Source organism: Barbus barbus (genome assembly GCF_936440315.1).
Source record: "Barbus barbus genome assembly, chromosome: 8".
In the NCBI taxonomy this organism is placed as follows: domain Eukaryota; kingdom Metazoa; phylum Chordata; class Actinopteri; order Cypriniformes; family Cyprinidae; genus Barbus; species Barbus barbus.
Genome location: NC_136736.1, coordinates 19,940,605 through 19,967,889, shown reverse-complemented (window position 1 = coordinate 19,967,889; position 27,285 = coordinate 19,940,605). Strand labels below are relative to the sequence as shown.

Genomic DNA, 27,285 nt, shown 5'->3' with positions numbered 1-27,285 from the left:
TATACCAAAAATCTAAAAAGCAGAGAATGTCATCCACATTTGTATTTATAATGACTATTTCTTTAAATGCTACAGAACCAAGTGAATCATTTATTGTGTATGGGGCAATTAGTATCAATTCAATAGTCTGAATAGAGCACATGTCATTGTAGTGCACCACACAGTAAAGGGGAAGAAAAGCACATAGTAAAGGTTCACATTAGCAGAGCCCGACCACAGTCATCCTTAAAGTAAACATTGTGACTTTTTTGTATTGTAATAGATCTGTAATAAACATGCTTTACTCAAGGTTTGGTTTGTTTAATGTCTATGTTTCAAAGTGACCTGTTCTTTTCATCAAAAGAGTGAAAGTGAGACCACAAAAAGATATCACTCTTGCATTATTGTAAATTCTGTTGTCTCCTAAGATTTCACATAACTTCACATAACACAAGTCCTAACGATGTTTAAAAATGTTGTTAAACAAAACAGGGGTCATGTGGGTTATTTTTTTTTTCCTAAAATAAGATTAACATGCTTCATAAAAAGTAATAATGTATCAGAAGCACAATACAAAAATGCTTTGATAAACCTGTCTGTGCCTAAAATACCACACTGTGTTGAATTTCATTCAGCTCTTCTCACTAGAGCGTATTATTAAATATAAAATTATTAAATAAGTGAAGAAATTAGTATTTCTTGCTATCACAGATTAAAAAAAAATGTTTTGAATTATAATTACAACATGAATCCATCAGATTTTATTAATTGTTTCAGAATATAAATATAAATATGACATTCAGGTTTAACTGATTTCATTCACTATAAGCGTAACAAATTAGAGATTAATCTGAAATGTATAAATTAAATACATATTAGGCTATATCTTGCAATCAAACTGACTAAGAAAAAGGTGTAAGATTCATGAAAATTTAAACGTCTTCATAAAATAATAAAATCAATAGGGTATGAAATTACGAATTAATTTTCTTAATTTGATATGTTTTCATTAATTAGACTGATTACAATATTAATCTATTTCTAAACAACTCCAGCAACGATGGCATCTCCTGACAGTATTCCGCTTGCTAAAGCTTGGTCGATGAATATTAATAAGGTCATGTCGGCGTTGCTTGGTAACCTTCCCGGAGCTTACAAAACGTAACCTAATTAATATTCATGACCCAGGCCTTCAACCACAGTAGGAATCGTTAATTCGCCAGTTGATTAGCGCCCACCTACTAGCGTCTAACTCGCGGCCAATCAGGTAGCTGTTCTGGACAAACGTCATGTTGCGTAATGAATATTCATGAACCAATCCTTCAACGTAGTATAATTCGTGAATCCGGGATCCAGTGAAACGCAAATAGCGAGAAGCAGCTGTGTGAAGTACTTTTATCATCCCTGCGCTCTCGTTGGCTGCATCCTCTGTCAATAACAATGAGCTCGATTCAGGGATGGTGGTTTCACTCGTAACAGCTGTACGGTTTGTCAGTGCGGGTGTTTAGTGATTAAATCACAAACAGAGGACTGGCGAATTAATGCAATCATGGTATGTACCAACAATAAGAATCCGATTTTACATTTCTATATTTATTAAGTAACGTTACTCCTTATTCTCGTTAATATTTGCTTTGCATCTTACGGTAGCATCGGTGGTATAAAAGCGATGGAAATATGGCATTACTCAAATATGTATTTCTGTATTATAGGTGAACAATATTGCCTCACTGTGTGATAAAATACACTAATGTTCATAACAGCTCATGTCATACGCACAAAAAGCACTGCAACATGTTTGTATAGATGGCACATTGAATATGTAAACAATGAAAAGGCAAATAATGCATTACACTGTATGTAGTGTATAGTGATATTATTCTATCATGTATGAGTTTCCCTCTGTTTTGGCAGTACGGGTTTGTGAACCATGCACTGGAACTTCTGGTGCTGAGAAATTATGGTCCAGATGTGTGGGAGGACATCAAGTGAGTTCAAATAGACTTCTCTATTACATCATGGACAATCTTTCACTGTCATATTCTTATCAAGTAATTTGTTTTTGTGTTTATGTGCACTATTCTATTTGAAAACATGTGTCTGTACATATAATAGATGTTCTCCGATATAAATTCAGGTGATTTAAGGAGAGGTGTGTGTGACTATCAATGTGCTATAATGACACTTACAAAACTTTGGTTTGAAATCTAAATAAAATGTCAGCAAATGCACTTTTTTCTCAATGATATCTATAGCTCAGTATTGTGATTGGCCAGTCTTTACTACCATATGCTCTTTTTCATGAATTCAGAGCATGGGAAATCACGTATAACATGTCATGGGGTGAAGTCACATGCGTACAAATTTTTGCCCTTACACAAACAGTTCAGCTTGATTTAACTTCCTCCATCTCTTTGACATGACTTTTAAGAGCAGTCTTTTCAAGTCACAGCTGTGCTTAATGTAAACAAACGTTTTAGAGCCTGTTTAGGCTCAAGTTGTGAGCTTGAGTCTCACTTGATTTTCTGGCAACATTAAAGTAGTTGGACTCGGTTATTGCAGCATTTTTTTCTGCAAGGTTCAGTATTATCACAAGGTTAGCAGCATCTCGCAGTGCACTGTAGACATGATTAATGATATTTCTATTTTTAGGTTGTGTTTTACAAGTGTTTTCCTTTGTTGATACTATTGTGACTTTTTGGCTGAACTTCTCTTTGGTCATCATTCTTAGTCAAAGCTGTTTTTTTTTCAGCATACAATTTAGCAATATGTCCAAGCAAACCACATTTTGACCTGACTCTAACAATCTTCATGCTTTTATTAAATATTATTTTTCATTTTTCTCAATATTTTTATATATGTAATATATTTTTAGACTCACCTTGGCGTCTAAAAATTCTAATTAAATTTTTTTTAGTTTTTAATTAAGGTTAATGATGGAATAGTAATTACTTGATGTTTTAAATATTTTATATTATATTTTTATTTTAGGAGAGAGGCTCAGGTTGATGTAGAAGGACAGTTTCTGGTCAGAATTATCTATGAAGATGCCAAAACATACGACCTCGTGGCTGCTGCAAGCAAAGTACTAAGTAAGCTTGTTTTTGTTATTGTTGTAGTTTCGGAAATATCCTTTGCTAAATTGATTTATTTATTAAATGGTTTAAAAAAAAAAACTCATTCTTCATCGTTTTCAGGTATTATAATGAAAGTAAATGGGCTATTTTTGGAGGATTTAAAATGAAATATAATTTAATAATTAGCTTATAAGTTTATAAATGCAAGTTTTTCTGTTAAAACTTATTTGAACTGTAAAACTTTTAAAATCATTCAAAACATACGACCTTGTGGCTGCTGCAAGCAAAGTACTAAGTAAGGTTGCTTTTGTTATTGTTGTAGTTTTGGAAATATCATTTGCTAAAACCTAAATTGATTGATTTATTAAATGGTTTATTAAATCAAAAGTGGCCTTTTATAAATGTTCTATTAGTTCACAGGTTGAAGTGACAGAACAACATAAGGATTAACTTATACAATGAAATGTAACAAAATTACTTAGGCTAGTTTAAACATTAAAATCTTCTTGAATTGCCTGTCGACTTTAATGGTTTCTTCTTCTATAGAAATAGATGCTGGAGGCATCTTGCAAATGTTCGGGAAAATGTTTTTTGAGTTCTGTCAGGAATCTGGTTATGACACAATCCTTCGAGTGTTGGGCTCCAATGTCCGTGAATTCTTACAAGTAAGAGGCTACTGTTTTTATCACCCAAAAATCAGCAGCAGCAATGTTGAGAAAGTGACGCACATAACACTGTCTGTTCTCTATTTCACACACTGCATTTACTGCACTTTTAGTGAGATTTTAAAATAGTTTAAAATAATAATAGAGTATTAAATAGTAAAACGTTATGTTAGATTTCACAATGAAATTAGCATGTTCTGTGTTGATGCAGATTATTGACAATAACATCATCAGCTATATTTTGTTTAATTAATCCTCATTGGCTTTCGTTATATATATTGTTCTTTTGAAGAATGTAATTTTTTGCCTCATTTTGTGAAAAATTTCATACGAGAGAAAAGTTTACAATAGCTGGAGCTGATTTCACTAAATATTGTGTAGTATGAAGCTTTACTAAAATCTAGATATTAGATACCCTATTTTCACCCGTTTTCATTGCACTCACTTTGTTTAGCTTAGCAAAAATCTGCTCTTTACATCACCACATTAATATCAACTTGTTCTCTCTTTCAGAATCTGGACGCATTGCATGACCATCTGGGCACCATCTACCCCGGTATGCGCGCGCCCTCCTTCCGCTGCACGGATGCAGAGAAAGGGAACAACCTCATTTTACACTATTACTCAGAGAGAGAAGGTCTTCAGGACATCGTCATAGGGATCATCAAGACAGTTGCACAGCAGATTCACGGAACTGAGATTGAGATGAAGGTGCTGTGCCTGTGCATAGATTGTCTCCCTTATAGATGTTGCTTTGTTCCTTTAATTGTCTTTAGCCTGGCGGATTCAGATTGGCTGCAAATGGTAGAAGAGAATTATTGCACAAAAAAGTGAAGTGAAGTGAAGTGACATACTGCCAAGTATGGTGGTGACCCATACTCGGAATTCGTGCTCTGCATTTAACCCATCCAATGTGCACACACAGTGAACACACACACACACACACACACACACCGTGAACACACACCCGGAGCAGTGGGCAGCCATTTATGCTGCGGCGCCCGGGGAGCAGTTGGGGGTTCGGTGCCTTGCTCAAGGGCACCTCAGTCGTGGTATTGAGGGTGGAGAGAGCGCTGGACATTCACTCCCCCCACCTACAATCCCTGCCGGCCCGAGACTCGAACCAGCAACCTCTGGATTACGAGTCCGACTCTCTAACCATTAAGCCACGACTTCCCCTCAATAAGTAATTTCCCCACAAAAAGTAATATCCACAATAACACAACGATAGATAGATAGATAGATAGATAGATAGATAGATAGATAGATAGATAGATAACTGATTTTTTATGAAATAAATTAGTGCTTTTGTTCAGCAAGGATGCATTAAATTGATAATAATTGAAAGAAAAGACAAAAACAATCCTATGTTAAATAAATGCTGTTTGAACTTTCTATTAATCAAAGAATAATGCTGAAAATTCAGATTGGCCATCACAGGAATAAATTACATTTTAAAATATATTACAATAGAAAACCATGCTTTAAAATTGTAATAATACAGTTGTATACGATATTACTGTTTAATAAATGCAGCCTTGGTGAACAAAAGAGACCTCTTTTAAAAACATAAAACAATTCTTAAGAGTCTTAATTCATATATAATACACACACACACACACACACACACACACACACACACACACACACACACATATATATATATATATAATGGTATTTTTAAACAAACAGTAATGTAAGTGCCAAATTCTGCAATCATCCAAACATGACTGGAGGTAGACCAGAGGTAGATTTACTCTCTTTCTCACTGAGAGAAGCTCATCGATAAACAACATTATGATGAACTCCCTGCGGTTTATCCTTTGTCACCACACTTCAGTCTCTGCCTTATTTTCCAAATAAATCCCCCTCACACAAATAAGAGCTAATCATCCCCCAGACGGCAGACTGCTCTTTCCGCCTCTCTCTCTCTCTCCATCTGGGCTTAGCGTGAAATGAGGGAGTCCAATCGACAGACCCTCGAAATGCAACACCTGACTTGTTGAAAAAAGCCATCGTCGTCATGGTGACGGCAGGCCAAAGAGACAGTGACTTGACGTCAGTAAAATGGGCTCAACTTCAAGCTGAGAGAGAAAAAACAACAGCCTCTCTGCATTCAGACCAGGCTGATATGATGCTACAATATAACAGCTTTTAGGGCCATTTTCAGTGATATTGCTAAAGACAAAACAGAGATATCACAGCAACCAGTGTCTTCACTGTGTAAAAAATTCCAAAAGTTATTCCTGTATTTGACTCGTACTTAAATAAACTAAACATTCTCCTTTATTAAACACTCAGACACACTTGAAACTCTAACTTTCTCTTTGCTTAGTCTACATGCTATGCAACGACTAAAGAATGAGATCCCTGAACCTGGACTCTTAGCACTTAGCAGAAGACACTGTTTGGAATCACAAGAGATCATTAGACACTTTTATTTGTGTTCTTTAAAGGAATATTTCGGGTTCAATGCAACCTATGCTCAGTCAACATCATTTGTGGCATAATGCTGATTATAAAAACAAAAACAAACAAAAAAAACATATCCTTCATTTTCAGGTATTATATTGAAAGTAAATGGGCTATTTTAAGTTTTTCTGTTAAAACTTATTTGATCTGTATTTTTTACTAGAGTTTGTTTTAAAAATTAAACATAAGCAGTGCAGAATATACAGCACGTATGTTTGAAAATAAATAGATAAATAAATACATAAATCAAACAAACATGCATGAAATAATAAATAACCTCAACCATACCTATATAGTTTTTTATTAAGTTTTAGTATATTGAGTTTGTGTTTATTTAGTATTTCAACTTAAATGAAAATGAGAAATGTTGCATGGCACCTGGTTAAAACAAAATAAACGTAAGATTTTTTTATGTTTTATTTTATTTTAGTTAATGTTTGTTTTATTTCAAGTACTGAAAATGTTTTTATGGTTTTAGTTTTGGTTAACAATAATTACCCTGTATCGGTCTGTCTCTTACTTCCACCCTTTCTTCCAGTCATTTCTTTCTGTTTCCTTCACTCTGTGGGTGTCCACATTTAATGTTTGGAAATGCAATCCCCAAGACCCACGAGACTCTAAATCTGTTATTTGTGGGGGTGTACCAGGTCATTCAGCCGAAGAGTGAAGAATGTGATCACATTAAGTTCTTGATTGAGGAGAAGGACTCGGAGGAGGAGGCGTTTTATGAAGACCTGGATGGTTTCGAGGAGAACGGGACTCAAGAGACACGGATCAGTCCGTATACCTTCTGCAAGGCTTTCCCATTCCACCTGATGTTTGACAAGGACCTCATGCTCACACAGTGTGGCAATGCCATCTTCAGAGTTCTGCCACAGGTTCGCCAGCTCAACAATTTATTTTAGAAATGTAAAAGTGGGAGATTTAGAAAGTATATTTAAAGTATGATGGAGAAAAATGTTAAGTTATTTGTGTCATCTTCCAGCTGCAGCCTGGCGTCTGTAACCTGCCCTCAGTGTTCTCTCTGGTGCGGCCACACATAGACTTCAGTTTCCATGGCATCCTGTCTCACATCAACACTGTCTTTGTACTGCGGAGTAAGGTCTGTCTGCCCCAAAACACATTACATACTGTCTGATATAAAACCACCAGAACTCATTAACTAAAATTTTGTTAATAGTTTCTGAAACAAATGATGATTGTTAGTTCTATAGTACATGTCACACACTCATATACAAATACAAGGCTAACCATGTATGTTATAAAAATATGCAAATGGAAACTAAATGATACAAGGTTTTGTTATGGTTTCATGTAGGAGGGCCTATTGAATGTAGAGACTGCGGAGAGTGAAGATGAACTCACAGGAACAGAGATTAGCTGCCTGAGACTGAAGGGCCAGATGATCTCACTTCCTGAGACTGAGAACATCCTTTTCCTGTGCTCACCAAGGTAGATGGATGAGGCTGTTAAATAATACCAATAAAGCAAATTTGGTAATTTTGGTAGAATTTTAAAATAATTGCATCAGTTTGAAATCATTCTACTGCTCTTCACATGAACTTGAGGAGAAGATGGTCAACATACTGCAAGTGGTAACATATAACTGTAACCATAATTACTTCTTTTTACTTGCTCTAAACCTTAAAATTATTTTCATTTTTGTAACCTAATGTAGTCAAGTGGATTTAGTCATATCTATTAAAATATTTAAAAAATCAGTTAAAAATGATCAAAATAGATGTTATTGCAATTTTAAGTTAGATTTTTTTTTTGTTAAAATGGATGAAAATGGTTAAATTAAAATGTGCTTCATGTGGTTACATGTGGTTAAATGAATGTTTTAGGTAAACAATAGTATTTAACTTGACAGAATCAACCTGACTATATTATGTTACACCAACAAAAGTCATTTTAAAGTGGTTTATCAGGCAGAAATAGCTCCTTAAAGTAATTTCACATTTTCCCTTTTTAAAGTGCATTTAGAAAGGCAACCTTTACTCACACTTCATTGATTTATACCTTTAATACAGCTTTTATGAAGGAAATAATATATAAAATAGCATAAAGTGTAATGTAAACATCAGTACTACTTGTTACTTACAAAATAAGTACAGTGCGTTTTGTTCATCGCCTCCTAAATTGAACATAATGGTCAGCAATGTACAGCAGGGGTTGGGCCAGTATCTCATAAATGTTTACATTCCAGTTATTCTGTAGGCCTCTTATAAACCGAATCCTATAATTTTTTTTTTTTCAATCACTTTGTGTGTACTACCTTTTCTCTCGCAAGTGCCCTGTCTGAAATGAGGTGAGACCTCTTACACTAATATGAAGAGGTCACTTGGTTCTGATTTAGATTTAATGTTTTTTTTTGTTTGTTTGTTTTGCAATAATCCTCATGGCATGCACACAAAGGCTTTGATAACTTATTATGTGGTGAAAATATTTTCTAATGGAACTGCTATATTGGTATAAATTAAGGTTATATTTCTAAACTTGAGAGTAACATTTTGTTACTTCACTTTTTGATATCTTAAATTTATGGGGCTGATTAAGTGTTTTGTCATTATGTCAGTGTTATGAATCTGGATGACCTGACAAGGAGAGGTCTGTACCTGAGTGACATTCCTCTTCATGACGCCACCCGAGACCTTGTGTTGCTGGGGGAGCAGTTTCGTGAGGAGTACAAGTTGACCCAGGAGCTGGAGATCCTGACTGACCGTCTGCAGCACACGCTTCGAGCCCTGGAGGATGAGAAGAAGAAGACAGACAGGTCAGTCCTCCAACGTGCCACACTGTGGAAATATTTAATGAATATTTGCTGATTTAAATGAACACTGGATTACCTTGAAAATCCTACATCTATTTGAAAGCAATGGGATGGCACTGTTAACTTTATTTCTTTTATGTTAATTTTGGCCAATTTTAGCTTAGCCCATTTTTCAGTTACACTTATTTGTGTGGAACCCAAATCAATGGTGTTTATTATTATTATTATATTAAAGTACAATTAGGAATCTCAATGTTAACGCTTTAACCCATTGTTTTAAATTAAATGTTTTTGTGAAGCAAGCCAACTTGATTATATATATTATTTTAGGTAAAGCAGGGGATTAAAAAAACAGACGTTTCTTATCCCCTTTTTTATCCCTTGCTTTAACTGAAATATTATAGAGTGCAGACCAATCATTGTAATTATTGAACATACAGTATACAGTATCTCAAAGAAGTGAGTACACCCCTCACATTTTTGTAAATATTTTATTATATCTTTTCATGTGACAACACTGAAGAAATGACACTTTGCTACAATGTAAAGTAGTGAGTGTACAGCTTGTATAACAGTGTAATTTTTGGTCCCCTCAAAATAACTCAACACACAGCCATTAATGTCTAAACCGCTGGCCACAAAAGTGAGTACACCCCTAAGTGAAAATGTCCAAATTGTGCCCAAAGTGTCAATATTTTGTGTGGCCACCATTATTTTCCAGCACTGCCTTAACCCTAACTTGGGCATGGAGTTTACCAGAGCTTCACAGGTTGCCACTGGAGTCCTCTTCCACTCCTCCATGACGACATCACGGAGCTGGTGGATGTTAGAGACCTTGCGCTCCTCCACCTTCCGTTTGAGGATGCCCCACAGATGCTCAATAGTGTTTAGGTCTGGAGACATGCTTGGTCAGTCCATCACCTTTACCCTCAACTTCTTTAGCAAGGCAGTGGTCGTCTTGGAGGTGTGTTTGGGGTTGTTATTATGTTGGAATACTGCCCTGCGGCCCAGTCTCTGCTTTAGTATGTCACAGTACATGTTGGCATTCATGGTTCCCTCAATGAACTGTAGCTCCCCAGTGCCGGCAGCACTCATGCAGCCCCAGACCATGACACTCCCACCACCATGCTTTACTGTAGGCAAGACACACTTGTCTTTGTACTCCTCACCTGGTTGCCGCCACACACGCTTGACACCATCTGAACCAAATAAGTTTATCTTGGTCGCATCAGACCACAGGACATGGTTCCAGTAATCCATGTCCTTAGTCTGCTTGTCTTCAGCAAACTGTTTGTGGGCTTTCTTGTGCATCACCTTTAGAAAAGGCTTCCTTCTGGGACAACAGCCATGCAGACCAGTTTGATGCAGTGTGCGGCGTATGGTCTGAGCACTGACAGGCTGACCCCCCACCCCTTCAACCTCTGCAGCAATGCTGGCAGCACTCATACGTCTATTTCCCAAACACAACCTCTGGATATGACTCTGAGCACGTGCACTCAATTTCTTTGGTCAACCATGGCGAGGCCTGTTCTGAGTGGAACCTGTCCTGTTAAACCGCTGTATGGTCTTGGCCACCGTGCTGCAGCTCAGTTTCAAGGTCTTGGCAATATTCTTATAGCCTACGCTATCTTTATGTAGAGCAACAATTCTTTTTTTCAGATCCTCAGAAAGTTCTTTGCCATGAGGTGCCATGTTGAACTTCCAGTGACCAGTATGAGAGCGTGAGAGCGATAACACCAGATTTAACACACCTGCTCCCCATTCACACCTGAGACCTTGTAACACTAACTAGTCACATGACACCGGGGAGAGAAAATGGCTAATTGGGCCCAATTTGGACATTTTCACTTAGGGGTGTACTCACTTATTTGGCCAGCAGTTTAGACGTTAAAGGCTGTGTGTTGAGTTATTTTGAGGGGACAGCAAATTTACACTTGTAAGGCTCCACCCATCCGGCCCAAAGAAGGTCTCCGATGGTGGATGAAGGTTTCCTGCGTGTTCGGTCTTTCCAGTGTGCACAGTTCTTCAATTTTAATTAAACTTTAATCTGACTCCATTTTATCATTTAATCTGACTCCATGTTATTATGACCTCGTATTTAACTTGAAATACAAATTGATTGCTTGTCCATTTCTAATTTATTATTCTGATATTTGATTATTCTAGTTAACTCTTGACTTTATATTTACTCGTTCATTCGGTTGCTCATGTCTTTAACAAGGATGCAACGTAATCTACTAGAGTCAATAATTACAGAGTAAAACAGAATAAGGTCAAATGTAACAATTTATTATCAGTCAGGTAAATATTGTATGTATTATGTCAATTCCACAGCAATTCAAAGAGATCAAATCATATCAATACAAAACATCGAATTCTCAAAGATAATTCTATGAGTAAAGAATGCATACCTGACTTTATAGAAATACATAGTGTGAGCATTGAGACCCACACTACGGGCGTCTGGTTACAGAAATCGCGCCGACCCTTTTGCCACATTTCTTTAAGTACTTCAGACCAGAATAAACATCCCCCAAACTCGAGACAGGAACTAACAATTTGAATTTGCTTTGATCAAGCCAAGTTGGCACCTTTTGGGACAGAAGGTAATTTGCATGAAAACCACTGGGAATTGACCCACCCTCTATAGTATGCAAAATATCTCTGAACTCTTAGGATTTGTATTACCTTTTAGTTTACTTCTTATAAGAATGAGACCATTGTAACAGTCGCCCTGAGACAATTCAAATGATACCAAACATGACTGTAAATAACATTTGCATTAATGTAGAATATTACATTCTTCTATTGACCATTCTGAGTGAAGGGAAGGATGGGGGAAGGAGGGGGATGAAAAGGAACTGATGCATATGTGAGAGAGGCATTTTCTTGTATTCTCTCTCAGTGGGGTGTGGAGACAGATGTCTATATGTTAATGCACTGTGTGTGTGTGTTGTCCATCTCAGGAGTTCAAAGTGTCTGAGGTTCTGTAATCCTTACACACTGCTATACAAGCTGTACACTCACTACTTTACACTGTAGCAAAGTGTCATTTCTTCAGTGTTGTCACATAAAAAGATATAATAAAATATTTACAAAAATGTGAGGGGTGTACTCACTTCTGTGAGATACTGTATACTGTTTATCTTGGCACCTAACCAGCTGGGAGAGTGCAGTGAAAACACTGATTACAAATGAGATGTTTAAACCCCTTAATAATGTATAAGCAAAGGTGTCTTTGTACAATAAAACCTCTTTATTTAATCTTTTCCATCCCAAAAAAACGTTGTTTTCCCTATCTTAAAAGTGAACGATTAGTGAAGTGAAGATTAACAATAATATATTGCAAATGACCACACTATAGTTTTGTATGAAAATAGGAAGATTTATGCAAATTCATTTGTGATAGATTAATCATGTTCATTACAAAAATATCATGAGATTAATTTATTTTTAATCTATTGACAGATTAAAAATCTGTCAAATCTCGGGTTATGCCAAACATTCTTAAAAGTTATATAGTATTGTTCGATTTCTGACATTATTTTTTTCGCTTCTTCCCTAACCTGCTTTACTGAATGAGCACCTTTGAGAGTCTGTGTGGAGCTTACAGTAATTTCCAGAGAAATAAAATAAGTGGCTCATCTCCTCCTCTGCGTGTCATCATTACCTTTGTACAGTAATCTGTAAATTACATTACATGTCAATCAGACCATCTCTTCCTCTCTAAATGGGTGGTTACACAAGGCAAGCTGGAAATAGACTGCAGTCTTATCCGAGACCATGTGTGAGGATCCAGATCCAGACTACTACACGGAGTAATATGACTAAGGTCAATTTTAGGTCTCACGACTAAGGCTCAAACCCAGATGGCAACCTAAACTCTTATAGTCCTGCTCTGAGTCTATAGTTTGTTGAGACAATGTTGCATAGACTGTCACAAGGCTGTAATGATAAAAAAGTGTGATATTGGTTTCACTTTGTTTCCCCAGCATACAGCTTTTTTAAGATGGCCGTCTCTCTTTTCCTGCTTGGAAAATGAGGCTGTATTTGAGCTCTCCGTGGGGAGCCGGTCTGCCTTGGTCTGTGAGCTCTGTGTTTGTTTATTAAATCTGGTGGAGAACCTTGAACATCACCAGAGACCATCTTTCCCATCCACACAGACAATGAATACGAGCTAGAGCTACACAACTGCCTGTGTACAAGTTTCAAATTTTAATTTAATTTGAATTTAAAACATGACTGTTCGCAGGAATGGTTTAATAATCTTCATAGACATTTAAATATGGACTGGGGTATTTTCTCATTTCTGTCTCAAATTACATTACTGTGAGTTGCTGACTTTTCTTTCTAAACATTTTATAGTTCATTTCAAATTTACATTCTCTTTCTGTCAGTAGTGTAGGTGCACATGCATTTCTTAGAAACCTGGATGTATGTGACTCATTGATAACAGGTGAACAAATTGGCCGTATTCTGACTGTGCTGAGTAGTACAGCCTTATCTTCAATAGCAGGCGTTCTGCACTGAAACTTGTGCAGCTTCTCAATTTAGGACACTGAGATGTGACTGTGCCATTTTCTTTAAGGTTTATGCATATGATTTTAGGATAAAGTTTTTATATGCAGATTAATTCTGTGCTAGGAGGTGTCGCCTCATAGAAAATAGCTGGGGGGGGGGGGGGGGTGGGTTTGTCAATGTGTTGTATTTACTGTGAATCATGCTGTTTATTTATTTATTTACATACAGTGCCAGCATAACGTCTATTATTTATGATGTCTGAGTTATAAGGTAAAATGTATTAATAAAGAGCCTGTTATGTATTCTTGTGAGACCTTGAGCAGACCAAATCATTGAAAGGTGTCTCAAGCCCAGCAATTTTTATCCATAATTTAACACTTTATGAGTTTTGGCCAAAAATTATGCTTAAGGCAGTTACCATAGCAGTACAGTTACCATGTACAGTCATATGTATATGAGAGAGACAATTTTCAAAAATTATTTAGCGGACTAGGAGTCTGAGATGAAGAAAATTTGTTTCCAAAAGCTTAATAATATATTACTGTTCAAAAGTTTGGGGTCGATAAGATTTTTTTTAAAGAAATTAAAACTTTTATTCAACAACAAGGATGCATTAAATTCATTATAAAATTAAATAAAAGAAGTATATAAAGAAGTAATTATATTATAAATATAATATACACACACACACACACATACACACACACACTGTATTTATATATATTCTATATTTATATATATATTCTAAAATGCCTTTTGATTACAGAGGTTAGTATTTGTGTTTTTCCCATTGGCAGTACAGAATAAGAACAGAACAGATGGATGAAAGTCTAAATGTAGAGAGCCGATATTCAAACAGCACTGTGGATAATTAGCACTCAACCTTCAGGGAAAGTACAACGTCTAAAAGAATGAAATGATACGCTTTAACCCATGGTCAGTTGAAGTGAATTTCACAAAAGGATTCATTTTGTATTGGATTAAATCATTTAGGTATTTTTAACAACCTTTCTTAAAAAACTGAAGTAAACAACTGTATTGCTTTGAATGGCTACAACAACTGCTACAACTATATAATTTGACATTAAATACAATGAATGTGTATTGTTCTAGGGTGTACATGATAATGATGATACCTCTTTGTTTCAGGTTGCTGTATTCGGTTCTTCCCCCATCTGTAGCCAATGAGCTTCGGCATAAGCGGCCCGTGCCTGCTAAACGATACGACAACGTGACAATTCTTTTCAGTGGCATTGTTGGGTTCAATGCGTTCTGCAGCAAGCATGCATCAGCAGAGGGAGCCATTAAAATTGTCAATCTGCTCAATGACATCTACACCAGATTTGACATTCTCACTGATTCTCGGAAGAATCCTTATGTTTATAAGGTGAGTGACTTTCAAACCGGACTTTGGAATTCAGATCTTTCTGTAGGCTATCTGTGTTTTTAGTTTATTGATAGACAGATAAAAATACCTTTCACAGACATAAACAGAGATATTTTTGGCCACATCCAGAGATATTCAGCACACAAAGAAAAAAACTGACTGGACTAAAAATATCTTGACAAAAATGCCAACTCTTGACAAATATTTGTGAATGTGCTTGAGAGAAGGCAAGTTAGTCATAATGTAAAGTTAAAGCATTATAGGTACAAAATATGAACATCTGAACATCATTTCAATGTCACTTTGAGCAGACTTAAAGTTATAAAGGTGTCACTTTCAACACAAGTAATAAACCTCCCAGCTTCAAATTTCAGCTACAAAGTTCAAAGACAAAAAAATCTTTATAAGTCTTTTTATGATACATTGTTTTATGATAAATCTTTTATGATGTACCTAATTAGATCAATAAATGAATGACTATATTTAGAGCAGGGTGTGAAGGTTATTTTAGGTCAAGTTCCAGATTGAATCATCTTATGTGGGCTGATTGTTTTTTAATTTTTTTTTATTTATTAAATCTTGCTGTAGGAAACTCAGAGTGTATACAATACATTAACAACACAATACATTAAGTTTCTGCAACATATACATATATTGTGGACACTTAATTTCCTGTAGAGCTGCTTTACAACGATTTGTATCGTAAAAAGCGCTATACAAATAAACTTGGCAGTTGGTAATTAGGGAGTATTAATCAAACAACAGTATTGATATATTTCATAACTGGGAAATTCAACTGAACAGATGCATCACCCACAAATCCATTTTCAGCTGAAAGTGCAAATTCATGCATGAGTACCAGATATTATGTAATTAATACTTCTGTTTTAAAATTTGCTATAATATACACAGCTAGTTTAGCTAAAAATTGAATATGAATTTATCATACCCATAAAATATTTGGATGTGCTTTTTTCAGAATAATTTAACTTTTTCTCTTTCAAATCATTTCACTAGCTGGATTAGACTCCTCTGGTGGCTATATTTGGCCTACAAGCTGTATGTTTGACACACTTGGTTTACATATTGCAAGTGAAATGTGAGTCTTTTGAAATTCCAGAGCAACCAGTCATTTTCTGTAGCTTTAATTTAATTAACTTTCTTTTTATTTTAACTATCTGTCCCTCATAGTCTGTACTATTCCAACTACTCACCATGTACAATGCTCTTTTAAAAACAAGGGCATGAGAACATGTCCTTGATTTACATCCTAGGCATACAGACAAGAATGCACTTCATGGAGCTTTGCTAACTAAACAAAACGGGTGGGTAGAATTTCAAGGCTGGATCACCAAAAAAAGCAATATTTACTTAAAGCCATCCGTATCTATGTGGTCCAAAGGTCTCATAAAGGACTGGGCTCTCTCTTTAGAGTTTGTTGTGATACAATGTAGATACGTGGTTGAAGAATGAAACACGAGGAGTTAAATTGGCAACGTTTGTGTGCATTGTCAAGAAAACTTGGATGAATCAAAAGTGTTCTAAAACTGGAGGATAGTTTCTCCTGATATTTTCATTTTTTATTTTATTTGGCTGTATTCATATCACAAACTAGGACCAGTTATTATCTTAGCATCAAGGCCACAGGATATCTATAACTGTTTTTTAAATTAATTTAATCAATACATGTTGATTAAAAATGTTAAATATATATATATATATATATATATATATATATATATATATATATATATATATATATATATATATATATAGTGCCCTCCATAAGTATTGGAACAGTAAAGACAAAATTGCTCTGTTGGCTGTGGAGTCAAGACATTTGCTAATATCATTAAAAGATGTATATGAGACAAAACTACAGAATGTCACATTTTATTATTAGCCGTTTTAACACATATATGTTTTACCAAATAAAAAGAACAGCACTTTTAGAGTTCATCCCACTCATTGTTGTGAGCATAAGTATTGGGACAGTTGAACATAAGGCAGATGTAAAAAATTAAAAGCTATTATTTAGTTGCAGGTCCCATGCGCACAATCACAGCAGTGAGTCTGTGACCCATAGACATCACCAGATTCTTGGTCTCATCCTTTGAAATGCTTTTCCCAGCCTTTAATGCAGCCAATTCCAATTGTTGCTTGTTTTGGGGAGTTTCTGCCTTTACTCTCCTCTTCAGCTGGTGAAATTCATGTTCAATCAGATTTAAATCTGGAGATTGACTTGGACAATCTAAGACTTTCCATTTCTTTGCCCTTATAAATTCCTTGACTGAACTGGCAGGGTGTTTTGGATCATTGCCCTGATGCAATATGAATCACTTCCTTATGAATCTGGTGGCATTTTCTTGAATATTGGTAGGCAAGATGGTTTTGTACCCTTCCAAATTCATTCTGCTACTGTCATCATACATTAAGTCATCAGTAAAGTTGAGAGGGCCTGTTCCAGAGACAGCCATGCATGCCCATGCCATGACACCACCTCCACCATGCTTTACAGATGAGGCTGTATGCTTGGAATCATTTGCAGTTCCCTTTTTTTCTCCACGTTTGCTTTCCCATCACTTAGATAAAGGGTCATCTTTGTCTCATTGGTCCATAAACACAGTTCCAAAACTCTTTTTTTTTTTTGTGCAAACTCTAATCTTGCCTTTCTATTTTTGGTGCTGGTCAGAGGTTTGCATCTTTCTGTGTAGCATCTGTAATTCTGTGTCAAAGTCTCCTGAGGACAGTAAATTGTCAGAGCATCACCCCAGCTTTCTGGAAGTTGTTGGTGATTTTACAGACACGTATTGTAGGGTTCATTTTCACAGCTTTTATGATTTGTCTGTCATCAACTACTGTTGTTTTCTCAGCCAATCAGGTCGTTGTTGGTTGCTGATGGTTTCCAAACTCTTGATTTCTCCATGCCCTTTGTTTTTGCTAGAGCTCTAATTGACTTCCTCTTTTCTTTTAGCATCCAAATTGCTTGCTTTTCTCTCAAAGTCAGCTCCCTCATCTTCATCCTGGTTTGTGTGTCATCATCGAATACAAGATTCAGAATACAGAAGTAATGGATATAACTGATACGACACATTCCCTGCTTTTAATATCTGAAGAATTAATGCAACAGGACACAGCTGATCACTTAGAAAGACCTGCGAGGCAACTGTTCCAATACTTATGCTCACATCAGATAGAGGGATGAAACTCTAAAAGTGCTGAACTTCTTAGCTGGTAAAACATCTGTGTTGAATCACCCAATAATAAAATGTGACATTCTGTAGTTTTGTCTCATATTCATCTTTTAATCATATTTGTAAATGTCTTGACTCCGCAGCCAACAGAGCAATTTTGTCTTTACTGTTCCAATACTTTTGGAGGGCACTGTATATATATATATATATATATATATATATATATATATATATATATATATATATTTATGTTACAGATATTATTGCATCAAGTAGGTTAATGTGTTAAATATAAAATTGGGGTAGGAAACTTAAAATATCCAAGTGTCCTTTGAGGTTCATCATACCACAGGCACATTAGCTATTTCTAGTCGTCTCGTCAGTTTCTCAAACGTCTCTCTATTCTCTAAAAGGTGGAGACAGTTGGTGATAAGTACATGACTGTGAGTGGTCTTCCGGAGCCCTGCACCCACCATGCAAAATCCATCTGTCATCTGGCCCTGGACATGATGGAGATTGCTGGACAGGTGAAAGTAGACGAGGATCCTGTGCAGGTAATCACTTTTCTTGACCCAGTTACAAGTTCAAACAAAAAAAAAAATTTTTCCACTTTTTTATGCATAGCACATGAGGTTCTGTTAAGGTCTTTTGTTCCAGAACATCTTATCAACTCCAGGATAACGTAGTAACACTTTCAGTCTCTGTCAGAATAGCTGAAATATGTGGAAACAAAATTAGTGTTTGCTCAAATCTTATCATAGCCTGCTGACTGTAAGATTGAATACCAGTTCAAGTATATGTAACATTACAGCAATAACACTTGAACAAGAATGTGTGAGACAGTTGTTTTCCAACGCTGCTTTATTAATTATCACTATTATTGGAATGCTTATGTAAGCAAATTAGATGACTGAAACTAATAGAGAATAGTTCCAATGTACAGCTTATATGAAGATTATTACCATTGGTTTACTCTCAGATACTGGAGGTGTATTTTACCAAGACTGCAGAGGTTGGCATGCTGAGGGTGCTGATGATGAGATACTGTGTACTGTTTAATATATGAAATTCTACATAATATAGTAAGGAATGTTAGCTCTGGTTCTCAGTTTTGGCCGATTTACATTCCTAGAGTGCTACCATTTAGTCCACCAGCACTGACATTCAATGTTTGTATCAAAACGCTGTGTTTGTTGAATTATTCACTCAACTGATTCACTCAGGAACGAACAGTAGCTTTGACTACAATTGGAGCTATTTTAATAGCTTTCAGAAGATGTGCATTAAAGGGATACTCCACCCCAAAATGAAAATTTTGTCAATAGTCACTCACTCCCATGTCGTTCCAAACCCGTAAAAGCTTTGTTCGTCCTCGGAACACAATTTTAGATATTTTGGATGAAAACCGGGAGGCTTGTGACTGTTCCATTGACTGCCAAGTAAATTACACTGTCAAGGCACAGAAAAGTATAAAAAGCATCGTCAAAATACTCTGAATTTTATGAAGCGACGAGAATACTTTTTATACGCAAAGAAAATAAAAATAACGACATTTATTCAGCAATTCGTCTCCTCTCTGTCTCTCTGTCTCAGTAACGCATGGATACGTATTGTACGTTTACTTACGCTTTGATATGAACGGAAACAGCGTATCCATGTGTTACTGATGACAGAGAATAGCGTACGCACTTTGTGTCCATCGGATGCTCTCCAAAATGGTGCTACGCTGACACAGAGAGGAGACAAATTGTTGAATAAATGTTGTTACTTTTATTTTTTTTGCGTATAAAAAGTATTCTCGTTGCTTCATAAAATTCAGATTGAACCACTGATGACAGATGGAGTATTTTGACAATGTTTTTTATACTTTTCTGTGCCTTGACAGTAGGCCTGTGCAATTTGGGGAAAATATCTAATTGCGATTTTTTTGACAGATATTGCGATTTGGATTTGGATTTGATTTGCGATTTTAAATTTGCAAAGTCAAGCTTCAGCTCAATATTGTCACTAATGTGCAGCACAGTATGAGTATCGTTATCCTGCTGAAAAAAATACAAAACAAAACAAAAACAACAGAAACCATCACAGAAATTCTTAGTTTCCATAAAAACCATTACAGAATTCCTTTTTGTTTTGGGCATTATTCCAATAGGAATTACTGTTGTTCTATTGGTTGCCATCTGCTAGATAACATCCCACCAATATAATGCATCAGATACCAGTATAGACACCATTATAGTTTACATTAAAACCAATACAATTGCCATTATAACCCTTAAATCCATTAAATTTTCTATTGTGTTTTGGGAGGGGTTCTATTGTTGTTGTTGTTTTTCTGCAGGGAAGATTATAATGGTATTACTACATTTACAGAATTATTGAATTTCACAGGAAAGATTTGTTTTTGTTTTTTTATAAATAAAGAACTGTATTTCTTTAGTCAATAATTAAAGTATTACATGTTACACGGGCTGATTTATTCATTTTTAAGTATTTGGGATTTTAAGAACAAGTGGGAAATGTGCTGAATGTTTCATTTCATCCAAGTGAAATTGGCAAGGAGTTAGACTTAATTTACATTCGTTTTAAACACGGAGCCAGGTTACACGCATGCATCAGGCTTCGTCCAAATTGCCAGTTGCACTCGTGAGAGGCTTGCGGAGCAGAACTGGGCGCGAGACCGTGAGTATAAAAGAGCATTACGAGACAGGCTGCGTGTGTGCGGCTCGTCCGTGAGACGCGGGAGACGTGCAGCGTGGGGCAGAGCTGAGCGAGTATGAGGAGCATTCAGAGACCCGGGCTGTGTGTGCGGTCTTCTGAATTAGCGAACATGCATTATAAACTTATTTCTAATTAATCTGTTGGGAAATAAAATGTGTAAGATAACGTTCATGTAGCCTAATAATAAAAACATCTAAAAATGTATCTTTTATTCTCCAGTAGGCTACTGAAAGCAGAACCGATAAGGGAGCTCTTGATGTGTGTTGTGACACATGAAGTTACTACATTTTTCTTTAGTTTTAATTTGCTATCGATCTGACCCTTTTTAAATGGTGGGCGTTTACGCAGTTGGCTAGGGCAGTGCTGATCGGGGAGAACGGAGGTGCGCTCACTCTGTTGGTTAGTAAGACCGCCACTCAAGGCTGGCAGTCGTGCATATGATCTGGATCAGAGTAATATCGCGTCCACATTGCAGGCTTTGCGATTAGCAAATCGCAACGTCTCAAATCGCGGTTGCGATTCGATTTCTATTAATCGCACAGCCCTACTTGACAGTGTAATTTACTTGGCAGTCAATGGGACAGTCACAAGCCTCCCGGTTTTCATCCAAAATATCTTAAATTGTGTTCCGAAGACAACTTTGGTTTGGAACGACATGGGGGTAAGTGATTAATGACAACATTTTCGTTTTGGGGAACATACATGTCACTAAAATAATGCAATAAACATTCATTTAACTGCTAAGACATAACAAAACCCGAAAACTAGGAAGAACGTTATTTTAATAAAAAAAAGTTGCTAATTATTCCCACCGGTTTCTGCAGTTAATCATGATTGTGTTTAACAGTAAAATTTGTAATTATATATATTTTCACAGTGAATCTTCAAAATTTTAAATCTCCAGCTTTTTAAATATTTGATATTTGAAATATAGTTGCATCTTTTTATGAATTCATGGGGATAAAGTGAGGATTAATAGCCATTATAATGTAATTGAAATCCAGGACATAACGGCAAATTATCAGTTTGATTGATCATATATTAACAATTAGAGAACATATAACATATACACACAAATTTAACAATAAAAATAACAACCTTCACGTTAACTTAAAACAATATTCACATAAACCCACTATAATAAATGTCACATTTAGCTTTACCAAGGAATATTTTATAAAAGGCAATGTTTCAGAAAAGATGTTTCTGAAGTTTCTTCAGAAAAAAAAAAAAAAACAGTATGTTTAATATAACAATATAATATACAAGTATATACTGGTCATTGTGTATTTATAATTTAATGTGTAAATAAATTCTAAATGTTTAGACTTGTTTAATGCACTGCCTCATAGCATAAATTAAACAAAATACCTTGCATATTTTGTGTACCCGGCTGATGGGCTTACACAAGCACCCACCCACCATGCTGCTTCATAAAAAATAAATAAAAAAAAACCCATCATAAAACATGCTCCTGTGGGGATACATTTTGCCCAGTGTATTAAGGATGTTTTATGTTTTCTAAGAATAGCTCAAGAATATATCTCAAAGGTTTTAGATGTGACGGCAGTAAAGTCTCAGTCCGACCGAGTCAGTCGGGGTCTTTTGTTTAACCAGACAACACAGGTTTGTTATTATATGTGCTACTGTTGAAGATGTGCTGCTGGAACACTAAGAGCATCTAAATTAGAGAGAGGACTGTATTAGGCGAATAGCATGGACATTTTCACACAAAGACACACACCCACGCAAAAGTAAGCACAGTCTGGCAAAGGGAGACACCATCAAATCATCCTTCCTTTCAGTGTTTAAAAATACACCCACATTAACTTTTTTCTGAACCGTTAGCTCAGCTCTGGCACGTACACATTGCAGAGCGTGTCTCGCTCAGAGGAGGAATGTTCTTTGCAATTGCTGGAAAGACAAATGCATGCAATAAATGAAAAAAAGTCCATAATTTCTCCCTTATAAATTGTCTAAATTGTAAAAGACAATGCGAATATTAAGGAGTTATGTGTGAATTTGTTTACGTATTTTCAGGCTTCCCACATTTACTACCTAACTGTTATGTTTTGGAGCAGATCACCATTGGAATCCACACAGGAGAGGTGGTCACAGGAGTCATAGGTCAAAGAATGCCCCGTTACTGCCTGTTTGGAAACACGGTCAACCTAACAAGTCGTACAGAGACCACAGGAGAGAAAGGAAAGATAAATGTGTCAGAGTACACATACAGGTGAAAGAAACCTAAATTACATGAATCTGCACTGTAAAAAAATAATTTCTCGAAGTTGTAAACGATTGGAGTACGTTTTACAAGAAAATGCTATTCCAGTTATCTGATGTGTTAACTGTTTGTGAAATATACTAAGGGCCAGATTTACTAACAGCTTGTGCCAGCGCAAACCATCTTTTGGCTTTAAAATAGTACCGTCAGGATTTACTAAAGACACGCAGTGAAGAATTAGCGTTGAAAAAGCATGGACATAGTTATTTTTGCACCCGTCCTTATTGAATAGGCCAAATTTATGGGAGGAAATTATTGAGATTAAACACGCAACGTGATTTACTAATGTTTGCGCTTGTCAAATTACTGGTATTTGCGCCATTATTTACCACCCAAAAAAAGCATGTCTTAAAGCAGACGGTAATTTGCGCTGCTCTTGGTAGATTGCACTGGTCATTATGGACATGATCTGGCTGCGTGTTTAATATATGCATTGTCAGTAAATCACAAGCGGAATTTGCTTACACTTTATTTCGGTAGTCCACTTTAGACATTCTACTAACTATAAGTAACTTCGTAACTACATGTCAACTAATTCTCATTAATTTGCAACTACATGTCTATTAACTCTCAGAGTAGACTGTTAGGGTAGGTTTAGGGTTAGTAGAATAAGTTGACCTGTACAGGTGCATCTCAATAAATTAGAATGTCGTGAAAAAGTTAATTTTTTCTTGTAAGTTATTTCAAAAAGTGAAACTTTCATATATTTTAGATTCATTGCATGTAAAGTAAAACATTTCAAAAGTTTTTTGTTTTAATTTTGATGATTAGAGCTTACAGCTCATGAAAGTCAAAAATCAGTATCTCAAAATATTAGAATATTTACATTTGAGTTTCAATTAATGACCATCCCTACATCCCTGGGTATCTTTTGTTCTCTGAAACCACAATAATGGAGAACACTGCTGACTTGGCAATGATCCAGAAGACGAATATTGACGCCCTCCACAAAGAGGGTAAGTCACAGAGGGTCATTACTGAAAGGTGTGGCTGTTCACAGAGTGCTGTATCAAAGCATATTAAATGCAAAGTTGACTGGAAGGAAGAATTTGAGTAGGAAAAGGTGCTCAAACAACAGGGATGACTGCAAGCTTGAGAATACTGTCAAGCAAAGCTGATTCAAACACTTGTGAGAGCTTCACAAGGAGTGGACTGAAGCTGGAGTCAGTGCATCAAGAGTCACCACGCTCAGACGTCTTCAGGAAAAGGGCTACCAAGCCACTTCTGAACCAGAGACAAACGTCAGAAACGTCTTACCTGGGCTGTGGAGAAAAAGAACTGGACTGTTGCTCAGTGGTCCAAGGTCCTCTTTTCAGATGAAAGTAAATTTTGCATTTCATTTGGAAATCAAGGTCCCAGAGTCTGGAGGAAGAGAGGAGAGGCACAGAATCCATGATGCTTGAAGTCCAGTGTGAAGTTTCCACAGTCAGTGATGATTTGGGCTGCCATCTACCAGGAAATTTTAGAGCACTTCATGCTTCCTTCTGCTGACAAGCTTTATGGAGATGCTGATTTCATTTTCCAGCAGGACTTGGCACCTGCCCACACTGCTAAAGGTACCAAAAGCTGGTTCAATCACCATGGTTTTACTGTGCTTGATTGGCCAGCAAACTCGCCTGACCTGAACCCCATAGAGAATCTATGGGGTATTGTCAAGAGGAAGATGAGAGACACCAGACCCAACAATGCAGATGACCTGAAGGCCGCTATCAAAGCAACCTGGGCTTCCATACCACCTCAGCAGTGCCACAAACTGATTGAATTAATTGAATACATGAGTTTCACAATTTGAGTTGAATTACTGAAATAAATGAACTTTTCCACGACATTCTAATTTATTAAGATGCACCTGTACTTGCAAAGTTTCTCATAGTCAGTATGTTGTATGTTGTGGACCCATCAAAATAAAGGGTTAGAACATATTAAGCAGACAGTCTACTAATACTCTAATGACTGCTAGTTGACATGTACAAGTTTCTTACTGTTAGTAGAATGTCTAAAGTGGACTATCGAAATAAAGTGTTACCCAGAATTTTCCCCTCCTATTGCGCTTTTTTGGAATTGTGCTCTAACGCTTATTTGCCCTGTTTAGTAAATCTGGCCTTAAGAATTTATGAGTGCAAATTGTTTCTACACCAATTTTGATACCACATAATAATATATATATATATATATATATATATATATATATAATTGAATTGAATTGAATTTGTTAGATTAATTATAATGTAATACAATATAATATAAACAAAGTTTTTTGTGTTTGAATAAATTGAATACCGTTGTTGTGTTGTTTTGTTTCAGGTGTTTGCAGTCTGTGGAGAATGCAGATCCTCAGTTTCATTTGGAGTACAGAGGACCTGTAACCATGAAAGGAAAAAAAGAACCAATGAAAGTGTGGTTTCTCTCACGCAAGACCTAACAGATGCACCGTAGAGCCGCAGCGAAGCAATTTTTATAGTGTTCTCAGCTAATGTGTGTTCTTTCTGAAATCTATGAATAGGAGCATACTTTGCTTTGTTCATCAAGATCATTTTATTCTTCCCCTCTCAAATTAAGAATGTTTTTTAGTGACCCCTGCATTTCATGTGCCAATTATCTCTGATTCACAGATAATGACAAAATAGGGGGAAAAGGGTATTACATAGCTAAAGGTAAACAGAGCTCTACACAGTTTACGTGGAAATATGGAAATGACTGTCCATTTGATATTAATCATACGATTCGAGTGCCAGCTATTGAATAGATTTAATACAGAAACAGAACATGGTATAAATACACTATGCAACGTGCAGACACGCTCATCAAGAGTTTGTTTTCATCTTGGTTTATTTATAGTAAAGAAAGTGACAGTATTTGGATCACTATCAAGTCCAGAATTTGTTTTATTTCATCACTGAGCAAAACAAGTTGTTTTCGCTTTGTATTAAGTCCTATTGTGTGTTAATGTTTAATATTAAGAACACTACAAGTTAGAAATATTATTAACATTTCTTTTTAGTTTAAATTACACACATTAAGAAATAATCCTGATGATGTTCAGAAGCACAGCGCATTTTGTTACTGTATCAATATATTATATTGGAAATACTCAGTTTAACCATAATTAAATTTGCTTATTATTTTTTCATGTTTCAAGAGGATAATGTGCATGCTGTAAATAATAAAAATGCCTGCACATTGGAATCATATTTACAATCTCACATTGCATCAGAGAAGTTGCCAAACATGTACATATAATCTATTTTATGATCACAATTTACTATAGATTTAACACTAATGTTCTTGTGTTACCATGAGTAGTTATTGCATCAATGAATAGACTCTAAAAAAGTTTCTAAGTTATATTAATTATTTAAAAAGTGGATATATTTCATTGGTGTGAGAGTTTGTATTCATTGAATGTCGCAATGCTTTTATGTACACCTCTGTTTGCAGCATATATTTAAGTCTTGTATTAAAATATTATTTAAAATGTTTGCATAATCTGATTTGTTTGTCCGTGTTGCAGGATTAAACAAAAAAATGTATTGCTATTGAGAGTTTTTCTTTTACAAAATAAAAAAAAATCATTCAGTAGCCTTCATGAGTAGTTCATTTTAATGCCCCTAAACATATAAGTCTGTCTTGCTACTTCTAATACAAACATAGTCATATTGTAAATATATATATATATATAAACAAAGTCAAATCTAAAATCATATTGTTTTTAATAAGGTCAGACACAGACCCTCGGGCTCAGTCTCTTTATAGACGGTGTGGTATGAAAAGAAACATTAACAAAAAATATAAATGTCAGGAGTGTACAGATTGTTTAAATATACTGAGAGTTTATTTTGTGGAAATTGTGAAAATGCTTACCATGGATCATAATTTTGACTGCTTAAAATCTCCACAACAATATGAGCAGACTAATGTATTATCATCACCAGAGACAAATATTGCATTTTTGCAGTCAGACATTTACAAATACTAAAGCAGTAAGCCTGCTGCTTACACATGAATGTGAGTCACTCTCTTAATTTGTCTCAAGTCAGTCTACTAATATTAGAGCAACTGTCTCCTTCTTGTGGTAAAAATATGTAACTACTTTGTTGCTTAGATCTGAAAACTAATACAAAATTAACTTTACTGCAATTTATAGTTCACCTTGGACATTGAAGTCACTATAACCCCAATATTTTCTATATTTCCACTTCCCATATTAGA

At 35.7% G+C, this 27,285-nt stretch overlaps 1 protein-coding gene across 1 annotated transcript; it reads left to right on the top strand.

The window, feature by feature from the left end:
• Positions 1 to 1,341: 1,341 nt before the first annotated feature.
• Positions 1,342 to 26,657, top strand: LOC306874238 (guanylate cyclase soluble subunit beta-1). Its single transcript, XM_079424135.1, has 13 exons — positions 1,342 to 1,531; positions 1,894 to 1,967; positions 2,971 to 3,071; positions 3,603 to 3,721; positions 4,235 to 4,432; positions 6,841 to 7,071; positions 7,179 to 7,295; positions 7,512 to 7,645; positions 8,772 to 8,969; positions 14,637 to 14,874; positions 18,482 to 18,622; positions 22,871 to 23,025; positions 25,381 to 26,657. The coding sequence occupies exons 1-13, from the start codon at positions 1,529 to 1,531 to the stop codon at positions 25,496 to 25,498; spliced, it is 1,827 nt and encodes a 608-aa protein (XP_079280261.1). The 5' UTR covers positions 1,342 to 1,528; the 3' UTR covers positions 25,499 to 26,657.
• Positions 26,658 to 27,285: the final 628 nt, after the last annotated feature.